The following is a 23,635-nucleotide window of genomic DNA, read 5'->3' as shown; positions in this document are numbered from 1 at the left end:
TAAAGACTATTGTTTGAATGTTTCTAATATTACAAGACATCCACATTTCATTAGAATGTGTGTGTGTTAAGATGATTCTTCGCCTGGCAATTCTATCGCAGCTGCAGACCAGCAGTGACTGGCTTCTCAGAGCAGAGGCAGGGTATAGGAACTGGCAAATGTGTACAGAACATTAAAATGCGCAGCCTGGTACTCTGCCTATAGAACTGCCAGTGCGTGAAGCAGCTCAGGAACCTCATGTATTTTTACATATCCTCCTGTTCTCAGTCTTATATTCATATAGGCCTAAGGATCATACCGTTTTTTATTGTATTGTAGTGTAACCCCCCCCCCCAACCTTAACCCTAACTCTAACCCCCCACATTTTACACATACATTTATAGACTTCTTTAAATAAAACTTTTAGATGTTATGCATATATTTTAAGTAGTAAAACCTGTATTTAGTAGAAGTTGTATTTTATATACTTGTTTGTGTCTTGTTACCAAGTCACACACACAAGTCATGCGTGGTAATTCAGAATGTGCGCAACAACAAGTTCATTCTTTTTAATTTCTTTAAATCTTCATGGCAACGCATGAAGCTCTCCTGATATTCACAGTCGTTTTTTTCCTAATTACTAGGCAGACACATACATTTAAATATCCCCTCCCCTAAATGACTATGAATTGAGTAATCTGCATTGGTATGACCGACTTTTCTGCCTAAATCACAAAAGCATAGCAACGAATTTCCTGAAAAGTATGGCAAAAATATTGTGAGGAAAACTGTCATGACTTGTCCATGTAAATGCTGTCGGTGTCACTGTACTGTGTTCCTAGCAGTTTTGCTGCCAAAGTAACCAGCTTTATTCCCTGCTTTTCTCTTTAAAAACATTAAATTAATCCCTGGTCTTGTTTTGGATTACAATTGTGTTTATTGTATGTGTAAAAAAATAAATAAAATCATACAGTGATGCTTCATGCAGCCAGTTTTAAATGAATTAAGTGATTGGTGGTGTTCTATTAGTTTTTTAGTTTTGTGACTACACAAGCCTCTTGTGATTAACCCAGGGTTCATTTGTCTCTGCCAGTCTCCTTGGTGTATAAATTTGGTTTCCATGGTAACATATCTGAATGGATCAGAGTTGCACAAAAACATTTTGCAGTTTATAGTAGGGGGATCCAGTTGGAGTAAGTTTCTCGAGGAATCAGAGCTTTTTATTATTATTATTTTATGTAACTGTAAAGTTAAGGAGTTGGCGGCAAAGTCTACAAATAAAGCCACATGTGCGGCAGATGATATAGAGCAGCTGAATGGTTCTGAATGTCTGGGACATTTCCCTGGAAAATGAAAGCCTGGAATATGTGTTTCTCCTGACCAGTCTACAGCAGCTTCTCTCGCTTCACTGCACTTTGGATACTTCTAAACCCGAAAGGAAGACTGAATTGTGATGGCATTGTGCAAAAGTTCATTTGCTTCAGTATTTTAGGCACTTTTGATGAATGTCTACAAGATGAATTATCACTAGTTAAACAATTGAGTCACTGTGGCGATCAAGGTACTGTATTTTTCTGTCTTCCCAGACATGAACAATCTTCTTTGTTTGACACATCCCATTATTCACAACAAACCTAAATACGGCTTCTAAAGGCTTAGCGCGTTTGTCCAGCTGTACAGGATCTCAGAGACACCATTGATGCAGTAAAGAACAGAAAATAGCTGCTAACGACACAGATATCATACAGAATAAAGAAAACAGAATGACTGCAATGTGCCACCATATTAATTAACTGATAAGTTTGGGTTTCAAGAAAATCCATTATCCAAGTTGTTTTCCTTTCTAATTAAAACATGCCATGAAGTATCCAGGATATAGCAGCCATCTGTAGAAGGAATTGCATGAAATATCTGTGTGAAGTACAGGTTCTGAAAATGTACACTTGTACATAGGAAATGTTGTATATTTCTTGATGGGGGGGGGGGGGGGGGGGGGGGGGGGAGATTACTGTTCTTAAAACACTTCTGAATTAAACAACTGGTAAATGGTGTGTGCAAGAGTGCTTAAATTCAAAGCCTGTGTTGCTTATTTTATTGATTTGGCAGGTTAACATACGCAAGAATCACGACCAAAAAAAAAAAAAAAAAAATTCAATTTTTTCGGTCAGACACCCTTCATCCTGAATAAAGTCAACCCTTCCATATAATAATAATAATAATAATCTATGAAATGGCTTTAATCGAATCCTTTTTGTTACACTTTTAAAAGGCTTTTTTTCTTAAATGACTTTAATCGAATCCTTTTTGTTACACTTTTAAAAGGCTTTTTTTCTTGCCAAACAGAAATGGAGTTTGTTTTGAGAAGTCAAACTGCTGATGCAAACAGAAGAAAAGGCTTACATGTTAAGTTGTTCCGTGAACATACTGTTGGTGCAGTGGTGAGACGGTGCGTATCTGTGCAAAAGAAAAAGGTAAGATAAAATATGCAACTAAGTACTGTGTATGTACAACATACTGAACCCTAATTATATTCACACGGCAGTCGTGCATACTGTGTTTCCGTTTTTGAAGCGCTTAATAGTGTCAGTCACTAGGTGGCGCAAATGCTACTTTACTGGAATAATAAATGCACTTATAAAATGCTTTAAAAAATGAGTTCCAAATTGCATTAAACATCAAGTATTTGACCGTAAAGAGTATTTCACCTACCCACGTTAAGTTTATTTTTCATGGTCAACAAAATATTTTGCTGGTGACAGCAATTACAATATTGTAATGAAACTACTGAATGTTTATTTCTGATATATATATATATATATATATATATATATATATATATATATATATATATATATATATATATATAGACACACACACACACACACACACACACACACACACACACACACACACACACACACTGTTTTGTATGATACAGAAAACGTTTTAGGCATACAATTATTTCGAGACTGTATTTCTCTTCATCAGACAAAACTTTTGGTGTAATGAATATAAAGCATAATGAACAATAGGACAATTCGTCGGCCATACAGTTGGGGATAAGTGTTCTGCGTGTTTGCGTTGACTGGGAGGGATCTTCAGTGCACACCCACAATGCAAGACAATGCTCAGGGCATTCCGAACCTGTTCGTTGTCTGACACAGGTGTCAATAGCACAAGCACTTCAGTTTCCATGCAAACTGTATACAAACCGGCATTCATAATTAAGTATATGTATATATTTGACAAAGTTACACAAATGGTCACAGATGTTTATGCACGTCAGTAAGGCGAATTTGTTGTGACGATGTTGTAAAAATGTGGACAGTTTATACAAACGGTGTTATTTCTTCAAAGAAGAAACGAAGTTCCAAAGTAAGAAAAAATCAGCTTTTCTGTGTGAAAAATGTTTTATTTTCTCGACTGTTGCTTTAAATTACAGTATGCTAAATGGGAATGTTTTTTGGAAACATTAAGGTGTATTTAAATAATTTTCTTAGCCTAGGTATTGTTTAAAATCATTACGCATATGTGGGTTTTCGTAGCGTTTGATTTCTTCAGTCTTAAAAATAGAGAAAGTATTGTTGTCAGTGTTGTTTATTCTGTTTTGTATTGTTTAAATTTAAGTAGTGTCGATACAGTTTGCGGTCAGTACTGTAAATTAAAGTTTGTTAAAGTGTGTTGTATAGGTGTTTTCATAAATTAGAAAAGCTTAGCCGATGTTCATTGTGAATTGCCAGGTTACTAAAACAAACGTTTATTTTACAACACGGTAAATCAAAGCATGTTCCACATCATTGTAAGGCTCCCAGTGGGAACATGGGCAGTCGTTTTTGTTAAGAAATATAAAGTAAAATAAAGATTTTGAAGGTGTGGTTTAATTTCTTCGACTGAATTTTAAAGGGTTGTGTATGTCTGTCAGATGTATGGTGGGGTGTATGATTTCAGCACTGAAGCCACAACAGTAGAAACCAGAGTCAATAAGATAACATCAACAGAGTGGTTCAATTTCCAAACTAATTATTTGAGTTCTTTGACATCTATCTATAGCAATGTTTCTACTATAAGAACCTTCCCAATTTCATATGTCACAGAAACAGAAGACACCAGAAATATTTTTAAACAGTTATGTGTTGAAAGTTAATTTAAGAAAAAATAATAATATTGTTTCCTCACTCTTATATTTCCAAGGGGATTTCTGTACCAAGATTAAACTTGCTGTGTTGTTTTTCAGGAATATAACGACGTCCTAGCCTTCCCACCAATTGCAAAAGGCTTATCTACAAACTCTCAGACTCAGGTATTCAGGTTTCGTATAGATGAGGGACAGCCTGTCGGCATGCAATGTTATATATACGATCCGTAAAGATTTTTTAAATATAAGAATAATATATATATATATATATAATATATAATATAGATAATAATATATATAGATATATAATACTATATATATATTGATTTAAAATTTAACCTGCCCACACTTACATTATATTTCTTTATAACACTGACATTTGAAGATAAACCATACAAATAGCAATAAATGCATTGCAATATGAAACTCTTAAGTAATCAAAAAATATGTATTGTACACTGTGTTTACAAGGAAGTGATTTATTGTTATATGCAGACACAATGCTTTATACTGGTATTTACAATGTAAAGAATGAGTTAGGATTTGATTCACAGGAAGGTAGTTGCAGTAGCTGTAATTCATCCCAGAAACTTCAAGACTTGTTCTTCGCTCCTCGTATTTGTGGCTCCCAGAGGACTGCCTACAAACTACTGGATCTGAAGGAAGTTGGGAGTAAAGTAAGCTTATTTAAATAAATAAATAAATAAATAAGTTGGATCTTAGAATAAGAGAAGTTGATATGTAGGTAGAAGGAGCTTAAAAAAAACAAAAGAAAAGTCCTGTGCCTGTTACTTCATTATCTAGTAGCCTAAAAGATAGAAGTCTTTATTAATAGAGAGGAGAAATTAAAAGCATTGACACATTTTAGTACAAAATCTTTCACAATGGGCTGTTAATAAATAAATAAATAATTGATAACAGGAGGGGAAAAAAAAAAACAAAAAAAACCTTTGCATGTTCAGCGTCAGAATAATGATACTGTGTTCTGTACTGTTCTAATTTATTTCAATACAATTCTTTTTGTTTATCGCTAGACAGCTGACTGTCACTGGAATGTACCATATAAAAAAGTAAGTGAGGAAGCAGACTTGCAGATCAAAACTTATTTAAAAGTAAGTAAAGTGTGTTTTCACGTGCTTAGACAGTTTAGTACCTGTCATGGTGAAATTGTGATAATTAACTGTTTCACATTGAATTCTAGCACCATTTACACAACCGGCACGGCAAGAGGACAGAGTATTTTGGAGGAGGCAGGACACCATTAAGAGACAAGGGAAAAGAACCTCCTCACACGTTCAAAACTGAAGGCTTTTTATTAAAGGTAAGGCACTAGGACATGGTTTATTTTTTTTAAAAAAAGGGATATGTCTCAACCGAATAGTTATATTTGCTAACCAACAGACTGGTAACATAGGTGATTCATTTCAGTGACTGATCTGCTCCAAAACTTGTTACAGGATAAGCAATTAACAGCCTTACTAGATGAAGAACGTCACATCAATTTTTTGGAAAATCCTCAGACTGAAGCGAACAAGCTGGAGAGACAGGCGGCGCAAAGTGAGGAAACCAGCAGCGAACACATTTCCAGCTCCAGGAGGACAGCATTGTCAGGAGCAGAAGTTTTATCAGAAAGCATGATCAAAAGCCAGGCCAACCATGGAATATCCTCTGACAACTCTAATTCAAACACCCGAGCCATTACCACAAGCAGTAATCCAAAAGAATTAGCATTTTCCAACCAGCTTGTTAATGAGGACTCGGAATGTGACAATCTGTTGTCAGACAGTGATAAAATCAATAAAATGCTGAAAGGAGACATCCACATGCAATATTCTCCAAAGAAGAAACGGTTTATGATCTATGTTTGTGGTGGATACAGCGGTAAGTGTTCATGTAAAAACAGTTTGTTCAGGGTGTGAACCACAGTTCAGGCACAGTTTTGTAGAAGGTTGACACTTTGGCCTGTTGAAACAAACATTATACAGCGCTATAAAATCTGGCTGGTCTGGCAAGACACCAGAGATGATGAGACACCAAGACTCTTAAGAACACCACCACCATAATTCACAGGGGAAGCTTCATCTAATCAATATGGCCACTGTTATACTTTAGGGAGGGCTTCTTTCCATCAGGAAAATGGTAGCATATTCTTGCAGACCATCGTCTGGTGGCACCTTCCATGTTTTGTGGCTCTACAGCAACAGTGACATAGCGGCTGCTATGCACATCACAAAGGAAGCAGAAATAAAATCGTTTAGTGAGTTGTGACGTTGATATGACTGAAGGCAATGATTTCTGGGGTGATTTAAACTTACAAAATATAAAATGAAACACCTCATTGTGGTATTAATTTTTGCCACTATGGATGACTTTGTTAATGAGGGAACATGAGGACTCTTCCACATCTATTACCACGAGCAGAGAAGCAAAATAACTGACACTTCACAAAATACAAATTACAGATGTTTTAACTTCATGCTTGAGATGGAAAAGGGAAACTTTGAGTTCACCATAGGAACAACTTAAGTTTACTCATGTATAAAAACAGTTTACTCACATCTAAAAATGTTGTTTAAAAATGATATTTATTTTTTGACCGTCCAGATACAGCGCCAGAAAGAAACACCTTAATGGAAAAAGTATACCCTCAGCTTTACGATTACTGTAAGCAGCGAGGGTATGACTTCAGGCTGGTGGACCCGCGGTGGGGAGTGCAGGATGGAACCAGTAACAGCCACAACACGGCCGCACTGCACCTGGAGATGCTCAGACAGTGCAAGGACTCAGAGGGACCTAACTTTTTTGTGAGTTATCCATGTGTTGTATCTGTAATTTTTAAAAGGATACTTTTAACTCTTCCTTCTCTCTGTCGCTGTACTATGCAAAGTTGTAAAAATACTTATATGCTTGTTATTGCTCTAGACTTGCAGTTATCACGGGAAAACACATTCATTCACAACTTAACACAATAGAATCAGAAATATATAGTTTTAGGAATGTTTTATTGTGAACTGAGATTCTTTAGTTTTGTTTTTGTTACCAAACGCAACAACTGTCTAACATATTCTGTATTATCTTTATTTTCTAAAGCTTTTCACAGGTCAGAAGCGTGATATACATTCATTGCCCCCCAGTATCTTAAAGGAAGACTTTGAAGCCATTCTCAACATTATAGAGTCCAAGAGACTAAAAGCAGCAAAAAGGAAGCGCTTACACCTCAGAGCAAAGGATGAGGCAGGTTTAAGCTTACAGTCAGATGCTTCAGTGAACAACGCAGAACGCATATCCTCAGATCTTAATAAAAATGAGGGCTCTGAAGATGCCTCTGCTCTTTCCAATGACAGCAGCGTTGCTCATGCCTCCTTTTCTAATGGTGACGTATGCAGTGTTGCCCAAACTGAAAAGTCTGGGTTAGATTATGAAAAAGAGATTGCTCTCCTTCAGCTGTGGTACAAACTGGATGAAAACTCTGTTCCTGCAATATACCGTCTTGTGCCAATCAGGTTAGTGACACAATATCTTTCTTATTTTCTGTGTTAATTTAAATGGATGCTGAGAGTTTCCTTTATTCCTAGCATATTGTCATGTATGGTGGATTTGTTGGTGCCGGAACCTAAGACGAGAGATGCCTCCATATGGAATAAATGGATTCTAGGTCCAGCACCAAAAGAAAAACCTACTGTTTTTGATTTATTCTGAAAGAATCTAAGTAGATAAATGAACTGAGAATTTATACACAGGAAATGATTAATCAGTGACACGCTTTCCTTCAGTACGTAGATTTTTATACAAGTCTGACTTTGAAGTAGTCTGTGCCTTAGCGTCCTCTATTTCGTATAGTTTACAACATTGACTAGGAATGCAAGGATAAGCCTGGGCAGTATGGGGTCCTATAACTTTAATACATGGAGATATATTCAGTTCATCTAAATGTTGACTAATTTAAAAACCACCATCCTTCACGTCACTAATAGGAACCTTGCTTGCATTTTACATATTTTTACAAGCACAAATGCACAAAAGACATTTACGGACACTGTTAGATGTTTGGTTTTCATGACATTAGAACACACATTCTGATTATCCCTACGGCAACATGCTACTGTTTAAAGCAACAGACCCCATGATATGACAGTATTATGCTGTGTGAGTAAAAGTGAAAATAAAGTCTGGGAAACAAAAAGATTAACAGCAGAACAACATGGCACTGAGAATAGTAAGAATATGGAAATCCAGGTTACCACATCTGTAAGTTAGACCATTGCTCTGAAGCAATATTAGCAATCAGAAAATATGTTACATTAGCTGAGATTGACTTGTGCATGCAGAGCAGTTTGAAAGATTCTCTGAAGTGTTTTGTTGTGTAACACAATCGCCAATGTCATAAAAAGTATTGTCTGAAATGTTTGCTTTGGTTGCTAGGGCCCCAAGCTATGTTTATCTTCTATTACAAAGGTGCTTTAGTTAACACCATTAGGAAACTTCAGTGGCAGAAGTAATATATTTAGCAAGTGTTTATTGTATTTCTGGTCCTACGGTAAGCTGTGAAACTACTCAACAATGTATTTCTATATTGATGGTGAGGCCATTCCAACAGTGTCAGAAAATCCTGTAAAGAGTCTTGAGAGGTGGTACGATAAAGATTTAAAGGACACGGTCTGAGTGGTAGAGGTGAGACAGCAGGCAGTGCAAGGGCTGGAGAGGATCAACAGTAAGGAACTACCAGGCAAGATAAAGTCTGGTGTTAATGTCTTGTAGGGCAAGGCAATGTTGCCTTTGTTGGGCATGAAGATTCAGGGGCACCGAGGCAGTTCATAAAACAACAAAAAAGAAATACAGCGAGTCTGTTATGTTGATGAAATTTTAAATAAAAAAAACACAAATCAATGTTTTCTGAGTAATTCACATACTAAAATAAAATGTAGGTCACTTTTGCATTGTAAAAATAAAATGGTATAAAAAAATCCAATTTAAAAACAACATAAATTTTTCACAATGAAAAAATACAAAGGGTAATTTTGGACGAGATTAGACAGAATTAAAATGAATTGTGACCGTACAGGCCAGCTGACACACAGCAAGTTTGTGAATGGGTTGTAGATCAGATGTGCTGGTACTGAGGGACACAGGCGGCAATGACAGGCGGCAATGACAGGCGGGCTTACACGCAATTTTTGCCGAAAGTTTTTTTTTTTTAATTTGAGAGGTATTGCGGCAGTCAGCTTGGGCACTGCTGCAATTGCCGGTTATTTCGTGCCCTGCCTTTATATTCATCACCGGCTACCCTGAAGTACATTCTTACAGGATGTAAGGTGGCTCTGAGTTGGGGTCACTTGGCGTCAGGATCAGGTACTGTAATGCTTGGCATTAGCACTGGAAGAATGATGCAATAAGTTCAGCAGATCGCCGCCAATATCATCTGAAACTGGCAACCAGAGAACGACATCCCTCCATCCAGGAAAGGTTATTAGAAGATTTGCCTGGGACAATTGGATGCTGCTAGAGACTGGGAATGCAGGCAGGTGTTAGCCAGGACCTTATATTCCCACCTGAGATTGCTACAACTACCCTTCGACCTGACATTGTCCTATAGTCAGTCTCGGCACACCTTGTTCTTCTGGTGGAGCGAACAGTGCCGGATGTGGAGGCCCTGGGCTGGCGTGGTTACACGTGGTCTGCGGTTGTGAGGCTGGTTGGACGTACTGTCAAATTCTCTAAAACGACGTTGGCGGCGGCTTGTGGTATAGAAATGAACATTCAGTTCTCTGGCAACAGCTCTGGTGGACATTCCTGCAGTCAGCATGCCAATTGCACACTCCCTCAAAACTTGAGACATCTGTGGCATTGTGTTGTGTGACAAAGCTGCACATTTTAGAGTGGCCTTTTATTGTCCCCAGCACAAGGTGCACCTGTGTAATGATCATGCTGTTTAATCAGCTTCTTGATATGCCACACCTGTCAGGTGGATGGATTATCTTGGCAAAGGAGAAATGCTTACCAACAGGGATGTAAACAAATTTGTACACAAAATTTGAGAGAAATAAGCTTTTTGTGCGTATGGAAAATTTCTGGGATCTTTTATTTCAGCTCATGGGACCAACACTTTACATGTTGTGTTTGTATTTGTGTTCAGTGTAGTATGTTGAATTGATGTGTGTCACTTACAGAGCACCATGCAATTATGATAATATGGTCAGTAGAACATACTTTATCACAAGTTATTGAGAGAAACAGAAAAGACAGAACAACCTTTCCAATTGTGATGACATTTTTTTGCACAACTACATGGAGGCTGTGTGTATATATATATATACACACACACACACACACACACACACACACACAATTGCGACAAAACATTGTCTTACTTTAGCACAAGCTATTGAGTCTTGAATTATATGACGGCGTTTGTCCGTCAGTCTATATGTCAAACTTACCATTTCCATGTGAAAACAGCATGTATATGTCATGGTGATATACTTTTACATGTTACTGATGGCTCTAATTTTAAATGTACAGCCGCAGTGGGGATGAATGTCACTGTCATGCTTGTGTTATATTTGCAGCTGTGGTGGGGGGTGTACAGTACCAGACAAAAGTTTGAGTACACTTGCTGGAAACTAGGTTTTTTTCATAATTGACAATGTTTTACATCGTATAAGTTTCTGTAAATACTTGAAAATGAAAACACATGTTACAATATACAAAACAAAACATAAGGAGTATCAAAGCAATGTTCAAGAAAATTGAAAATTGTCTCTAAATCTTGGATTCCTCAAAGTAGCCACCCTTTGCCTTAATAACAGCCTCACAAACACGAGGCATTCGGTTAACAAGTTTCAGCAGGAAATCACCTGACATGTCTTCCCATCTCTTCTGCAGCAATTCCCAGAGATGTAGGGCACTTGTGGGTAGCTTTGCTTTGATTCTTCTGTCCAGTTTGTCCCTTACAAGTTCTATGGGATTGAGATCTGGAGACTGGGCAGGCCAGGTCATTAGATTGAGTTGTCCTTCACTTTCCTTCTTCGCAAGATAGTTCTTGCACAACTTTGAGGTGTGTTTTGGGTCTTTATCTTGCTGAAGAATGAAGGACTGCCCAACTAGGCGTAATCCTGATGGAATGGCATGCTTCTGAAATATGCTATGATAGCCATGCTGGTTGAGCTTGCCATGGACTTGGTAAAGATCACCAAATCTATCAACAGCAAAACAAGCCCAGACCATGACACTGCCTCCTCCATGCTTGACAGTGGGAACCACACATGCAGAACTCATGCGCTCACCCTCTCTGCATCTTACAAATACTCAGCGGTTGGACCCAGATATTTCACATTTTGGCTCATCGGTCCATAAGAATGTCCAGTTTGTGTTTTTTGGCCCAGGCAAGTCTCTTCCTCTTATTCTGCACTCTTAACAGTGGTTTCTTTGCAGCAATTCTTCCAGTTAGGCCAGCTTCATGCAATCTCTTCTGAACAGTTGATGTTGAAACATCTATACTTCTAGTAGCATTTAGCTGAGCTTGTATTTCAGGGACAGTGAGTCACAAATGTGCGAAACTGGTGATTAAAATTAACTTGTTGTCTGATTCTGAGGTCACCCTTGGCCTGCCTGACCTTGTTCGGTCCTCATGAGTGTCAGTTTCTTCAAATCGTTTGATGGTCTTGGCCACAGCAGTTACAGACACTTGCAAAGTTCTTGAGATTTGTCTTAAAGATTGACCTTCATTTCTTAAAGTAATACAGTCTTTTCTCTTTGATTAACTGAGCGTATTTTGCCATTTTCTGCTCCCTTACATTCAGGAATGACAAACTTGTGCCTATGCTACCTATATTTATAGTAATCATGGACCCTCACCTGTTAACAATAATTGGTGAAAAAGGTTAATTAGGTAACATGCTAGTTAACTCAGAGAACATCTAACAAAGACACTTTTATAAGTAGGCCAGTGTTCTAACACCGTGTATTACACATTTCAGACTTTTAACTGACTTGGGCTTCAGACTGAAATCCCCTTGCTCTGGGTGACCATTTCATTGAAATTGACAAGATTTACATTTTCATTTAAAAATTAAATTTTTGAATGCAACTCACTTATGATTATCAGCTTATATAAGTACACGTATCATATAATGAAATATTATGTGTTTATAGACAAGTTTATACAGTTAAAAAGCATATAGAAAATCATGAAAAACCTGGTTTCAAGCAGGTATACGCAAACTTTTGACTGGTACTGTATGTTATTGCTGTATTTGCTATATACTGAACATAAAATAAAAAAACAATGTTGTAAATGGGCATGTTGGTTTGGTGCGCATGTAATGCACATTGTGTCCCCAGTAGTCTGGATGTTGTTACATAGAGGTAATGTTGTTGAAATATTGACTTATTTTCAAACAGCACCCACAACAGAGATTTCCACAGCAAAGATCCTTTAAGGAGGCAACAGTCAAAAAACAACTGGTTGAGTGCTTCTCAGAAACTCCACACCATCTTACAGCAGAATGCCTCTGAAGCTGTGGGAGAGGAAGCAGCCTGTGCTCTACTAAGAACAGGTAAGGGGGCATTGACTTCTGGACGCTGCGGAATGACAATTTGACTATTAATACTGTAGTGCAGTCATGAATACTTATTTGTTGTAAATAAGCCTCTACTGAGATATGCTCTGTCTTTCTTGTATAAATGGTTGTTTTTACATGCCATTGTAACTTTCAAAACAGCAATGTATGTTTACTTAATGAGCTAGAAGCTTCAAATGTCATTTAATTTTATTTGTGTCATTCCCCTTTTCTGTGATGTTTGCAATCATTCTGAGTGGGTTTTGATTCTGTTGCTCTAGTGTTGAATTTTGTTTGGTGGTTACATGTAGGCCGATTTTGATGAATGCTAAAAGAAAATGGAAGTCAACGTGCAAACTTAAGAGGGTTTGTGTTGCTTCCTGCCATATCCCCTATGTTGTTGTTTTGAGAAGAGCAAGCGCCGTACACTGGCACGATGTAGTTGGCGCTGGCCAATCCATGGAAAGTGTGAGGCAAAATGAAACTGACTTCCTCTTTAATGTAGAGTACTTCTTACTGCACATGTGTTTTCTGTGTCAAATATATATATTATATATATATATATATATATATATATATATATATATATATATATATATATATAGCTGTGTTGCTTCTTTTGTTAATACTGTACAATTATATGTTTCATCATGTCAGCGCTTATTAAATGCCACACGTGTCAGTTCCTCAAATAGTAGTATAGGACAAAATCCCTTTTAAAACAACAGTTGCATGTTTTCCACAAGTCTCTTGCAGTTTTTAGAACACTAATAACACTTTCCCAATAAAACTTTTTTTTTTTTCTTTTCTTAGCTGCATTGTTAATCCAGAAAAACCCTGCCAAAGTAGTTTCTTAATTTTCTTATGAACCTAGTGCCAAATATGCGTGTGTCGCAAGGGGGGTTGTAGAGATTTTTGTTATAGAGGTTGAAGTCTTTTTTTACGAAAAAAAGTTGCACTTTTGAGTGACATTCAAAATAGATGCTGTGTTGGAAAAAACGGGTTTGCGAGTTGTTCTCTCGCAAGTGCTTTTCCCTCAGATTTGGGAGAGGTGTCATGAATAATCCTGCAGGTTCACCACCACAAGCTATATTCAAAAGTTAATTTGCTCGCAAACCACTATGTTATATTGTATGGAATACTGGTTACACACCTTTTAATTATTTTGCAGGATGTATTTCAGGACAGTCTCAGTTTTTAGATATAGGCAAATATTACTACAGCGCGGACCATGGGTCCAACCAATGTTCGTGTAGGGTGCATGTATCTTGTTTTTTTTTTTAATTAATGTCGGCCTTCTGGAGTCATCTGAATGCCTTTCCACTTTTTGGCTCTGCTCTATGGGTTACGTGCCTACGTATAGGCCCTGCAGGCATATTTTTTTATACATATTTTTTGTCCTGCATTTGCCTTTAATTTATTTTTCTGCACATACTACTGCTTTGCATATATGATGTAGAATACATGAGTTAATTTAATTTCCGCAGCGCTGCTGTAATTGCAATTACTGTGCAACTCTTAGATGTCACTGGCTTGCGATTAACATTCACAACGCAAGCAGAGTTGCGAGAAATATGAGAATTCACATGACTTTGAATATTTGCCCTCTAGTTTCTTGATTTCTTTTTAACAGCATCATTTTTTATTTTATTTTGTCTCTTTTAACATAAGACCAACTCATTTTTTGTAAAGTATAGCATAAAAAAGTCTGAGGAATTTGTGTCCAGTATTGAGTGACAGCACATTGAACATGATAAATAAATGTTATCAACCAGTGTTCTTCACTAATTTTCAAAGGGGGCCCACTTTCGCCGATAAGACATCAGTGTGAGGGCCGCCACACCGCCTTTTTCACATTTGTGTATTGTCAGGGGCCGCACTAAAGTCCACCAGTGGCCGCCAGGGGCTCGCAGGCCTTGCAATGAAGAACACTGCTGTAAACCTTAGACTAGTGCAATATGATGCTAGGCAGAAGATGGTCAATGCTGTATAAAGATATATAAAAACTACAAATATATTCAAAAGAAAGAAAAAAAGAGGGGTTTTTTTTTTTTCCATTTAATACAAATATTGTAGTATTATGTTATGTCCTAGCGGCAACATTTCCAGAAAACCAAGAGTAGAAAAGATGTAGTAATTATCTCACTTTCATTAGTTTTCCTTATGATTTAGAATAGTTCCGGTAAGTAAAACTTCTGAAAATCAATGTAGAAAATCTGTGTTAAACATTTTTTGTTATATTATGTTTGTAAATAAAATTCACAGTGGAAATGGATGCAAATTGCAATCTGTTCTGAGAGGTACAAAATGGACATTGTAGTGTAAAGCACATGTATGTCTGTCTTGTGTCGGAAATGTATTAAAGTGAAATGTTATATTATTATTTTACACATGCACTTTACATTCAGCTATTTAACAAAGAGGGTAATTTTTTGACAAACAAATATGTTTTCATTAAAATAAATAATACATTATTTCAACTTAAGTTACTTGTTAGTTCTCTCTGCATTGTTTCCTTAGCTGTATCCCTCACAAGCTGCTTATTTATTGTGTGTCCAGTAGCTTCCCAGCGATATCTTTTATTATTTAGAAAGACCCGCTTGAAAGAGGTTTGTATGACTCATAAAGGCAAACCTTTGCCCTGTCTTTAAAATTTTTAGCTGAGGCAAAACATGGTAACACATTCACTTCACAGGGCAAAGTCTGATTGTGCCCGTTTGCCCCCACCTAGCACCCCATAATTAAGAGCTAATGGCCTTTGGCTTGGCGTTAGTGCCTGCCCTGTGATCAAAATTGGGCCCCTACTGATTTGCATGTGCTCTGTTACTTCAACTTGATAAATGTGTTTGTAGTTTAAAAAAAAAAAAAAAAGTCAGGTGTTACTGCCTATATAATGAACAATAATAAATAGTAAATAGAAATGCATTTGTTGTTCTTTAGTATAGAAACATTTTACAAAGGTGCAAAGTCATGGATATATTCACAGCTGTCGCTGCAGAGGAAAGCGGAAATTTACATAAATATATGGTCAAAGTGCAAAAATAAAAACTAAATTTGTTTGCATACACTATAGGCGTTTTTAAAAATGTTATTTTCAGTTTTATTGCACACATAACATTGAAGGCAGTTGTCTGAATGTTTCATCAAGATTAAAAGGAATTTGAATGTGGAAGCTGCAATACTGAAATTCCCTTTAAACTCAAATGGTACATGTTAACCATTTGCTGTGCATTTCATTTTTGAATGTCTTTGACTAGTTCTCGACTGTGAAGTTGAACAGGGACTTCAGACAAGTGGCCCCCCTGAAGGACACTGTCACTGGTTTAAAAGAACCATCACTGACATCAAATACAACCTTGGAAGTATAAAAGCATCAGACTACATAGATACCCTCCCAGCGCAACCAGAAATTAATCAGACGCTGTATGCAGCCCATCAGAAATTTATGGACAACATTCACGCAAAGGTTCCATTCTGATTTGTTTGTATTATTTATATTTTTTTAGTCATTTCTTTTGTGTAAGGGTTGTTATTAGCACAAATTATAACACAGTATGCAAAATAATAATACAAGCTGACATAAACAATTCATATTTCCAGATAAAAACACTTAAAAATTAACTTTTAGTACAGTTAAAATGTATATTGCATTTAGATCTGTTGTAAGACAAATTATATATTTGGATAGTGAATCTATATTTTCACTGACACATAGGAAGGAATGGCCTTAAAGACCACGCTATTGAGGAAAAGTTGCTGTAGCTTTCTTATTCCCAAGGCTTCATGTGTTGTAATTCAAAGCGAAGCGGTCTAGCTGCAGTCAGACCATGGGACCAACAGAAAAAATGTAGCAGCTTATCTGTAGTGTTGTATATTTGTATATCTTAAACAAGTAAAAAAGATTCTCAGTACAATAAAAAAGGGGCCAGTAATACTGTTGTAGAGCTACTAAGAGATAAGATCATTGATTTAGTTTGCACTGATTTATGTCATTGGCTCAAGCACTTTTAGCTTCCTTTCTGACAGTACTGTGCATTAGTATGAGGGACCCAATAGCAAGAACCCCCTGCTTTATGCATGCTGAATCTTTTAAATATACTTTGGCATTCCTGTATCCATTAATTTGAATCCATTCTGTTTTTTCTCAGCTACGGCATACTAATATCTATGAGCACAATGTTGGCTGGGGACGGGATGGAGTCAATTCAAAAGTCAATTCGTCACATTTGTATTATACCGAGCGAATCTGCAATGATTTCCAGAGAATTGTCATCAGCCACTTTAACAGGTAATATTGTCTGGAATTACTTTGCTAAACATTTAAATGTAAACATTTAATACGTACTGTTTAATAGATACCTTCTCAGTTGACTCCCATACAAAGAGCAATGCAATGATTCACAGTATGAGATACAGTGCAAGCCTACTCCAAAGTGCCTATTCAGGTTTTATTTTGAGCGCAGAGGTCTTTGGTTTTAAACTGTTATGAGTGTTATTCTTCATTATTGTTGTCACAGATTCTGCAGTGAATCTAGCGCTTATCTTCTATAGACACTGTAGTCTTGTCGCATGCTTTCATCTGTTCTTTTTTTTATATATAGAGTGCCTGTAGAAAGTCTACACCCCCCTGAACTTTTCACATTTTGTTGTGTTAGTGTCTCAGAGTTTCATGAGTTTAATGAGGATTTTTTTTCCCACTTATCTACACACCATACTCCACACTGTTAAGGGGAAAAAAGTTTTTATTCAGAAGAAAATTATATATATATTAAATACAAAACTGAAAGATCATAATTGGATAAGTCTCCACCCCCCCTGAGTTAATACTTGGTGGAAGCACCTTTGGCAGCAATTACAGCTCTGAGTCTGTTGGGATAGGTCTCTACCAACTTTGTACACCTAGATTTGGCAATATTTGACAATTCTGCTTCACAAAACTGTTCAAGCTCTGTCCAGTTCCCTGGGGCGCGTTGATGGAGTCGTGCCACAAATTTTCGATTGGATTTAGGTCGGGGCTCTGATTGGGCCACTCAAGGACATTTACCTTTTTGCTCCTTAGCCACTCCAGTGTAGCTTTGGCTGTGTGCTTTGGGTTGTTGTCATGCTGAAAGGTGAACTTCCATCCCAGTTTCAGCTTTCTTGCAGAGGGCAGCAGGTTTTCCTCAAGGACTTCTCTGTACTTTGCTCCATTCATTTTCCCTTCTATCCTGACAAGTGCCCCAGTCCTTGCCGATGAGAAACATCCCCATAACATGATGTTGCCACCACCATGCTTCACAGTAGGGATGGTGTTCTTTGGGTGTTGCGCTGTGTTGGGTTTGCGCCAAACATAAAGGTTTGCTTTTAGGCCAAAAAGTTCCATTTTAGTTTCGTCAACCACAGAATTTTTTTGCCACATGGCTACAGAATCTCCTGAGTGTTTTTTTTGCATAATTCAAGCGGAATTCAAGGTGGGCTTTCTTGAGAATTGGCTTCCTTCTTGCCACCCTACCATACAGGCCAGATTTGTGGAGTGCTTGGGTTATTGTTGTCACATGCACACTTTGACCAGACATGGCCATAAAAGCCCGTAGCTCTTGCAAAGTTGCCACTGGCCTCTTGGTAGCCTCTCTGATCAGTCTCCTTCTTGCTTGGTCATCCAGTTTGGAGGGACGGCCTGATCTAGGCATGGTCTTGGTGGTGCCATACACCTTCCACATCTTAATAATTGTTTTGACCATGCTCCAAGGGATATTCCGGGCCTTTGATTTTTTTTTTTATACCCATCCCCTGATCTGTACTGTTCAACAACTTTGTCCTGGAGTTCTTTTGAAAGCGCCTTGCTGCTCATGGTTGAGTGTTTGCTTTGCAATTCCCTACCCAGCAGGGGAACCTATGGCTGAATTTGAAGGCCAATTAACTTGGTGTGTGATTTTGAATGCGATTGGTTACACCTGAGCTAATCTGGGATTTCTATTACAAAGGGGTGGACACTTACTCAAACAAGCTATTTCAGTTTTTATTTTTAATAAGTTTTCTATAAATTTCTAGAATATTTTTTTCACTTGGAAGTTGTGGGGTAGGATGTGTAGATAAATGAAAAAAAACAAACTATTTTAATGTATTTTAATTCCAGGCTATAAGGCAACAAAAGGTGAAAATGTTGAAAGGGGGTATAGACTTTCTATAGCTATGCGGTAAACTGTTGTGTGTGGCTGGACTATATTCTGCCAAAAAAAGCTGAGCTGGTTCTTTATATAAAAACCTTAAGCCTACAACCAATTTTTACTTGCAAACCAAGAAACAACAATGAAATGTCATCCATCTGCAAAACTTCTACATTTACTGAACTGTTTTCAGTTCACTTTTCACAGCATGTTTCAGTTACAGTGATGTTGAAAGAAGCCAGTGTGTTGTAGTATTAGATATGATTAATGCCATCAGTAATTTACAAACATGTTAACACATTGAGTAGATCAGTGGTCCTCAAAGTAATTTGGGCACAGGCATAAATTGATCTTACTTGGCTGTTTGCGGGCACGCTGACTATTGCATAGGTTCTTATATTAAGAGTTTTAGTGGGTTATTCTTGGCTCACTCTGATAAGGCCAAGTCTCAGGCAGTAATTGTGCATGCTGTGCTTATTGTTTAAATAATTTATATAAAATACGCAATTCAAATATTTATAAATAGCATGTTTACACAGATAACCACAAATAAACTAAATAGATAGTGTCTCGCTTTTGTTTCAGTTTGGCACATTTGTCAACAAATCGCTCATCTTCAGTACAATTATTCAGAGAAAGTGGATTCATAACTAAATATACTACTATGTTTCCCTTCTCTGGTGAAATTAAAAATTATAGAGAGAGAAAATTAAATTCTAAATTCTATTATTTTTCTCAATAACAGTGGCGAAATTCAGTGCTTATCCGGCATATTAACACCCTGCCTCTGCTCACGAATGATTGGACAGCTGTCAGATCTGTCACTTTCCCATTGGTTACTCAATTTTCTTTCATTTCTTGAAGGCCTCTGCTTGCTTATGACTGGACAGCTGTGTAAAACCTGGTAGAAATTTGACTCTACTATTGGTTAAACTTACTGTCAGTGTCTGCAACTGAAACAGACAGAGTTTATGACCCATCCAGCTAACTTATGATTGGGCTTCTGCAGAGAAAATGTAGATTTTCAATTGGTTGATCGTATCACAGAGGCCCTTCACACACACAAAAAATAAATAAATATCGAGTACGTACAAGCACAGCATAAGCGAGCAGCACTGTCAACAGATTACTGTGACGCTTTTATTGGAAAACGTGTTTAAAGCTTTATTTATTTTCCCACGCTGCGACCACGATGCATAATTTAAGAACAGCTGCCATGGGCACGATGGCCTGGCTTCGCGGGCATGAATTTGCCCGCGGGCACCACATTGAGGACCACTGGAGTAGATGAACATATTAGTTCAAAGTCCTTTATCTGTTATAAAAATTCTTTTTTTTTTTTTTTTTTTAAATCATTTGAATGCTAAATACCTGATAATACCCAGTTTGATTAAGCCCATCTATAATGCATAGATCATAGATAGATAGATAGATAGATAGATAGATAGATAGATAGATAGATAGATAGATATGTAGGTAAAATTGGAGTAGCTTGAATAATACTTTCTTTGAGACGGGATAGCTTTTGGAGTGGGATAGGTAGGTTTGTTTACAGGCTTCACAGTTCAGCTCTCTTAATTGTTTCAGATTCCTCAGTTCAGGTGCATGTAAAGATCCACCTGATGTCAGAAGAAGAGACGTTTGTCAAAATCAAGTGAAGGAAGAGATTCTAGAACACATTTGCCACTGTCAAACACTGTAAGTTCCAAAGTATTTCAGTGTCCTATTTCTTGATATGAACCTAACTGCTAGGCTGTTTTTATATTTTGAAATATGTAAACTAGTGGTTTATAAATGCAAACTTTATCCAGGGCAGGGCATTGCATTGGGAGGGAGTCAGTCCTGATTGACCTGAGTGAAGTGATAAAAAATTCACAGCAGAAATTGATTGTACTGCATGGAGGAAAGGGATGTGGGAAGAGCACCTTAATGGCCAAAGCTGCAGTTCTGGCATCTAACTGGATACCAGGGTAAGTTTTTACATTTCTTTTCATTAGAAATATCACTATCGGCTTTAGCCCTGTGACTCATAAATAATGTAAAGCAAACATTTTTGAACTTCACTCTGCACTGGTAGAGATGACTAAGCTGCATGTATAATGTTTTATTGGCTTTTATTCTATTCCCAGGAAGCTAAAGACCATTGTGCGCTTTGTGGGAACTACTGGAGAGAGCAGAAATGTCCGTTTGCTTCTTCAGAGTTTATGTTTCCAGCTTGCAGAGATTTATCACGGGAAGGCCAATTTATCAGAGGTATTTAGGCAACTATATGAATGTATTGTAACAAGCCATGCATTTTCTGATTCATCAATATGTACTGTTTAATAAAGATCAGCCATTGTATGTGGTTTTAGAGTCTGCATGCACTCATGAATGAGTTTATTGCTCTTCTTGAGTTTGCATCTGAAGACAGCCCTTTGCTAATCATTCTTGACGGTCTTGATGAACTCTCTGAAGAGCATAATACCGACGTCTCTTGGCTTCCTTCTACCCTACCTCAGCATGTGTATCTCATAGTATCCACATCAATGGAATCAAGCAGTTTGAAAATATCAGAGGTAATTGTTTGCTCTACTGTGTATTTTTATTAATATTTTCCATGGTTTCTCTTAAGATATGTAACAAGTACATGTATAAAGTCACAGGAAAGAGAAGAATAATATTCAAAATTGCAGTTCAATGTAAGCTGCAAATAATTATGTTTTTAAAAAGGAAGGATGAAAACTACTGTATATAATTTTCATGTCTGTGGTGCTTTATAGTAATGCAATAATAGAGAGAGCAATCTCATTGGATAGCAACTTTTACAGACTGTGTAGTCATGTCACCATACCGCCACAGCTTGGAACTTTTAGTACCATTCCATGATTCCCGTGACAACAAATTCACTTTGGGTGGGGGAGGGAGCCATTTTAACAATAACACACTCCAGGGCTTTACCTTTGGCCAAACAACACCCCAAGGCATGCAGATGTTGGGCCATATTTGCCCACCCTGTAGTGTGTTATTGTTATCTTATGTACTGTATACTATTGTTATAATGAACAACTCATATTGTTAAATTACTGTTTAGCATATTTTACCACTAAATATTGATACTACATTTTGATCTATGTGGAACAATATTCAGCATTTAAAAAAAAAAAAAAAAAAAAAAAACTTTGTGAACTAACAATGAACCAATTTATTCACACAGAAGCTGACAATAATGTCAGACACTGTGCACATCACAGCGCTCAGTCCTACAGAGGTCACTCAGATACTGAGGTGTTGGCTGGAGAGAGACCACAGGAGATTACAAGCTGGTCAGTGGCGGCTCATCATTGAGGCCTGTTTGGCTTGCCCTTCCCCTCTGTATCTTCAGAGTGCCTATCAGGAGACCAAACAGTGGGCTTCGTTCACTTCACCAGATGAGATATACCTGCCTGCAGACCTCTGCAAACTGTACACATCCATACTAGCCAGGCTGGAGAAGGAACATGGAGAGCAATTTGTGAAGAAAGCTGCCTCTTTCATAACATTATCTAGAAATGGCATCACTTTGGAGGAGTTGGTAGACTTGCTGTCCCAGGATCACGGCGTTATGCAGGAAATACAACAGTCTCATGGGCTGACCGTGTCCAAGTTTCCCTTTGTCCTGTGGGCTAGGCTTCAGCACGACTTAGGGAATCACTTGGTGGAGCAAAAAACAGACAACACATATGTTTTCAATTGGGCACACTCCACATTAGAGCTGGTTTGTGAGGAGAGGTACCTGAAAACAAGAGATGTCCAAATTGCATTGCATGCAGAATATGCCAGATACTACTTAGGTAAGAGGACCTCCCCAGATGTCAGCAATGCTAATGGCCATGGTTTTCAGCCACTGGCATGGGTCGTGGAAAAAGACTCGGTGAAGAATTACATTTTCAACATCCGACAACTTCATGGAGTTACATACCACCTGATTAAATCCAATTCCATTTCAACTCTGGTGTCGGAGTGCTTGTTTAACTATGAATTTCTCCTGCACAAAGCCTGGGGCTTGTCTGTGGTTCACTTGGAGGAGGACATAAAAGCAGCACTAACACCAGAGAAGTAAGTTAATTTAATTAAAACAATGTTATTTGGGAATCCTGAATCCTGGGAGAATTCTACCTCTGCAGCTAACCCTTATTATAAACACAAGCAAAAGTTACTAATCAAGTCAATTTCTGCTTTTATAGAAAGATGGGGCTCGGTGAGTTAAAAAGGTCATATTGTCATATGTTTTTAATGAAATGAGGAAAAGTGTTCAGTATAGGTAATTAGAATCTCTTGCCCAGCTCAAAACAAGCTTTAAGCCAAGTAACAGGAGATTTAGAAAAAAAAGTATAACAAACTAAAATGACCCAGATCAGCTTCAGCCCATAAAATACTTAGAGAAATGGATAAGAATTATATTTAAATAACATTTTAAGCTATTTCACTTTTTAATGCAACCATAACCTGAAAAGTATGGGGCTGTTATTTTGCCGTTCAATTAAAAATGTAGTAACCCAATTGGCCAAATGTATTGATTAATTTACAGTTTTATTGTAAAGATTTTTTGGGGGGAAAGGGGAAAAAAAAAAAAAAATTGTACTTTTTTTTTTTTACAGACAACTTATTGACCTGGATGTGTTAAGCGAGGCTCTCCAGTTGTCAAAGAAGGTCCTTCTTCAGGACCCATGTCAGTTGGCCTCTCAGCTAGTTGGCCGTCTGAATCAGATAATCTCCACTGACATACCAGTGGCACCAGGTAATTCCTAATCCATAGTAAAGATGACATGTGGGTCAGATATACATATGATTTTTAT

At 37.4% G+C, this 23,635-nt stretch overlaps 1 protein-coding gene across 1 annotated transcript; it reads left to right on the top strand.

The window, feature by feature from the left end:
* Nucleotides 1-972: 972 nt before the first annotated feature.
* On the top strand, nt 973-23,588 carry LOC121326717 (NACHT and WD repeat domain-containing protein 2). Its single transcript, XM_041270132.1, has 18 exons — nt 973-1,540; nt 2,323-2,450; nt 4,214-4,279; nt 4,669-4,791; nt 5,149-5,226; nt 5,316-5,435; nt 5,572-5,995; nt 6,719-6,918; nt 7,205-7,617; nt 12,515-12,669; nt 15,930-16,138; nt 16,821-16,960; nt 20,406-20,516; nt 20,630-20,788; nt 20,948-21,071; nt 21,173-21,376; nt 22,015-22,895; nt 23,438-23,588. The coding sequence occupies exons 2-18, from the start codon at nt 2,325-2,327 to the stop codon at nt 23,586-23,588; spliced, it is 3,684 nt and encodes a 1,227-aa protein (XP_041126066.1). The 5' UTR covers nt 973-1,540; nt 2,323-2,324.
* Nucleotides 23,589-23,635: the final 47 nt, after the last annotated feature.

This window comes from Polyodon spathula, chromosome 2 (assembly GCF_017654505.1).
Source record: "Polyodon spathula isolate WHYD16114869_AA chromosome 2, ASM1765450v1, whole genome shotgun sequence".
In the NCBI taxonomy this organism is placed as follows: Eukaryota; Metazoa; Chordata; class Actinopteri; order Acipenseriformes; family Polyodontidae; genus Polyodon; species Polyodon spathula.
The sequence above is the reverse complement of the archived record's forward strand: the minus strand, read 5'-3'. Positions and strand labels throughout refer to the sequence as shown.

What these genes read in the sequence shown, in the direction of transcription:
- LOC121326717 (XM_041270132.1), top strand. Translation starts at nt 2,325, where the DNA reads ATGGAGTTTGTTTTGAGAAGTCAAACTGCTGATGCAAACAGAAGAAAA. An exon ending in AGATCAAAACTTATTTAAAA is followed by an intron (nt 5,227 to 5,315) that starts GTAAGTAAAGTG and finishes ATTGAATTCTAG; the next exon opens with CACCATTTACACAACCGGCA. An exon ending in TACCGTCTTGTGCCAATCAG is followed by an intron (nt 7,618 to 12,514) that starts GTTAGTGACACA and finishes ATTTTCAAACAG; the next exon opens with CACCCACAACAGAGATTTCC.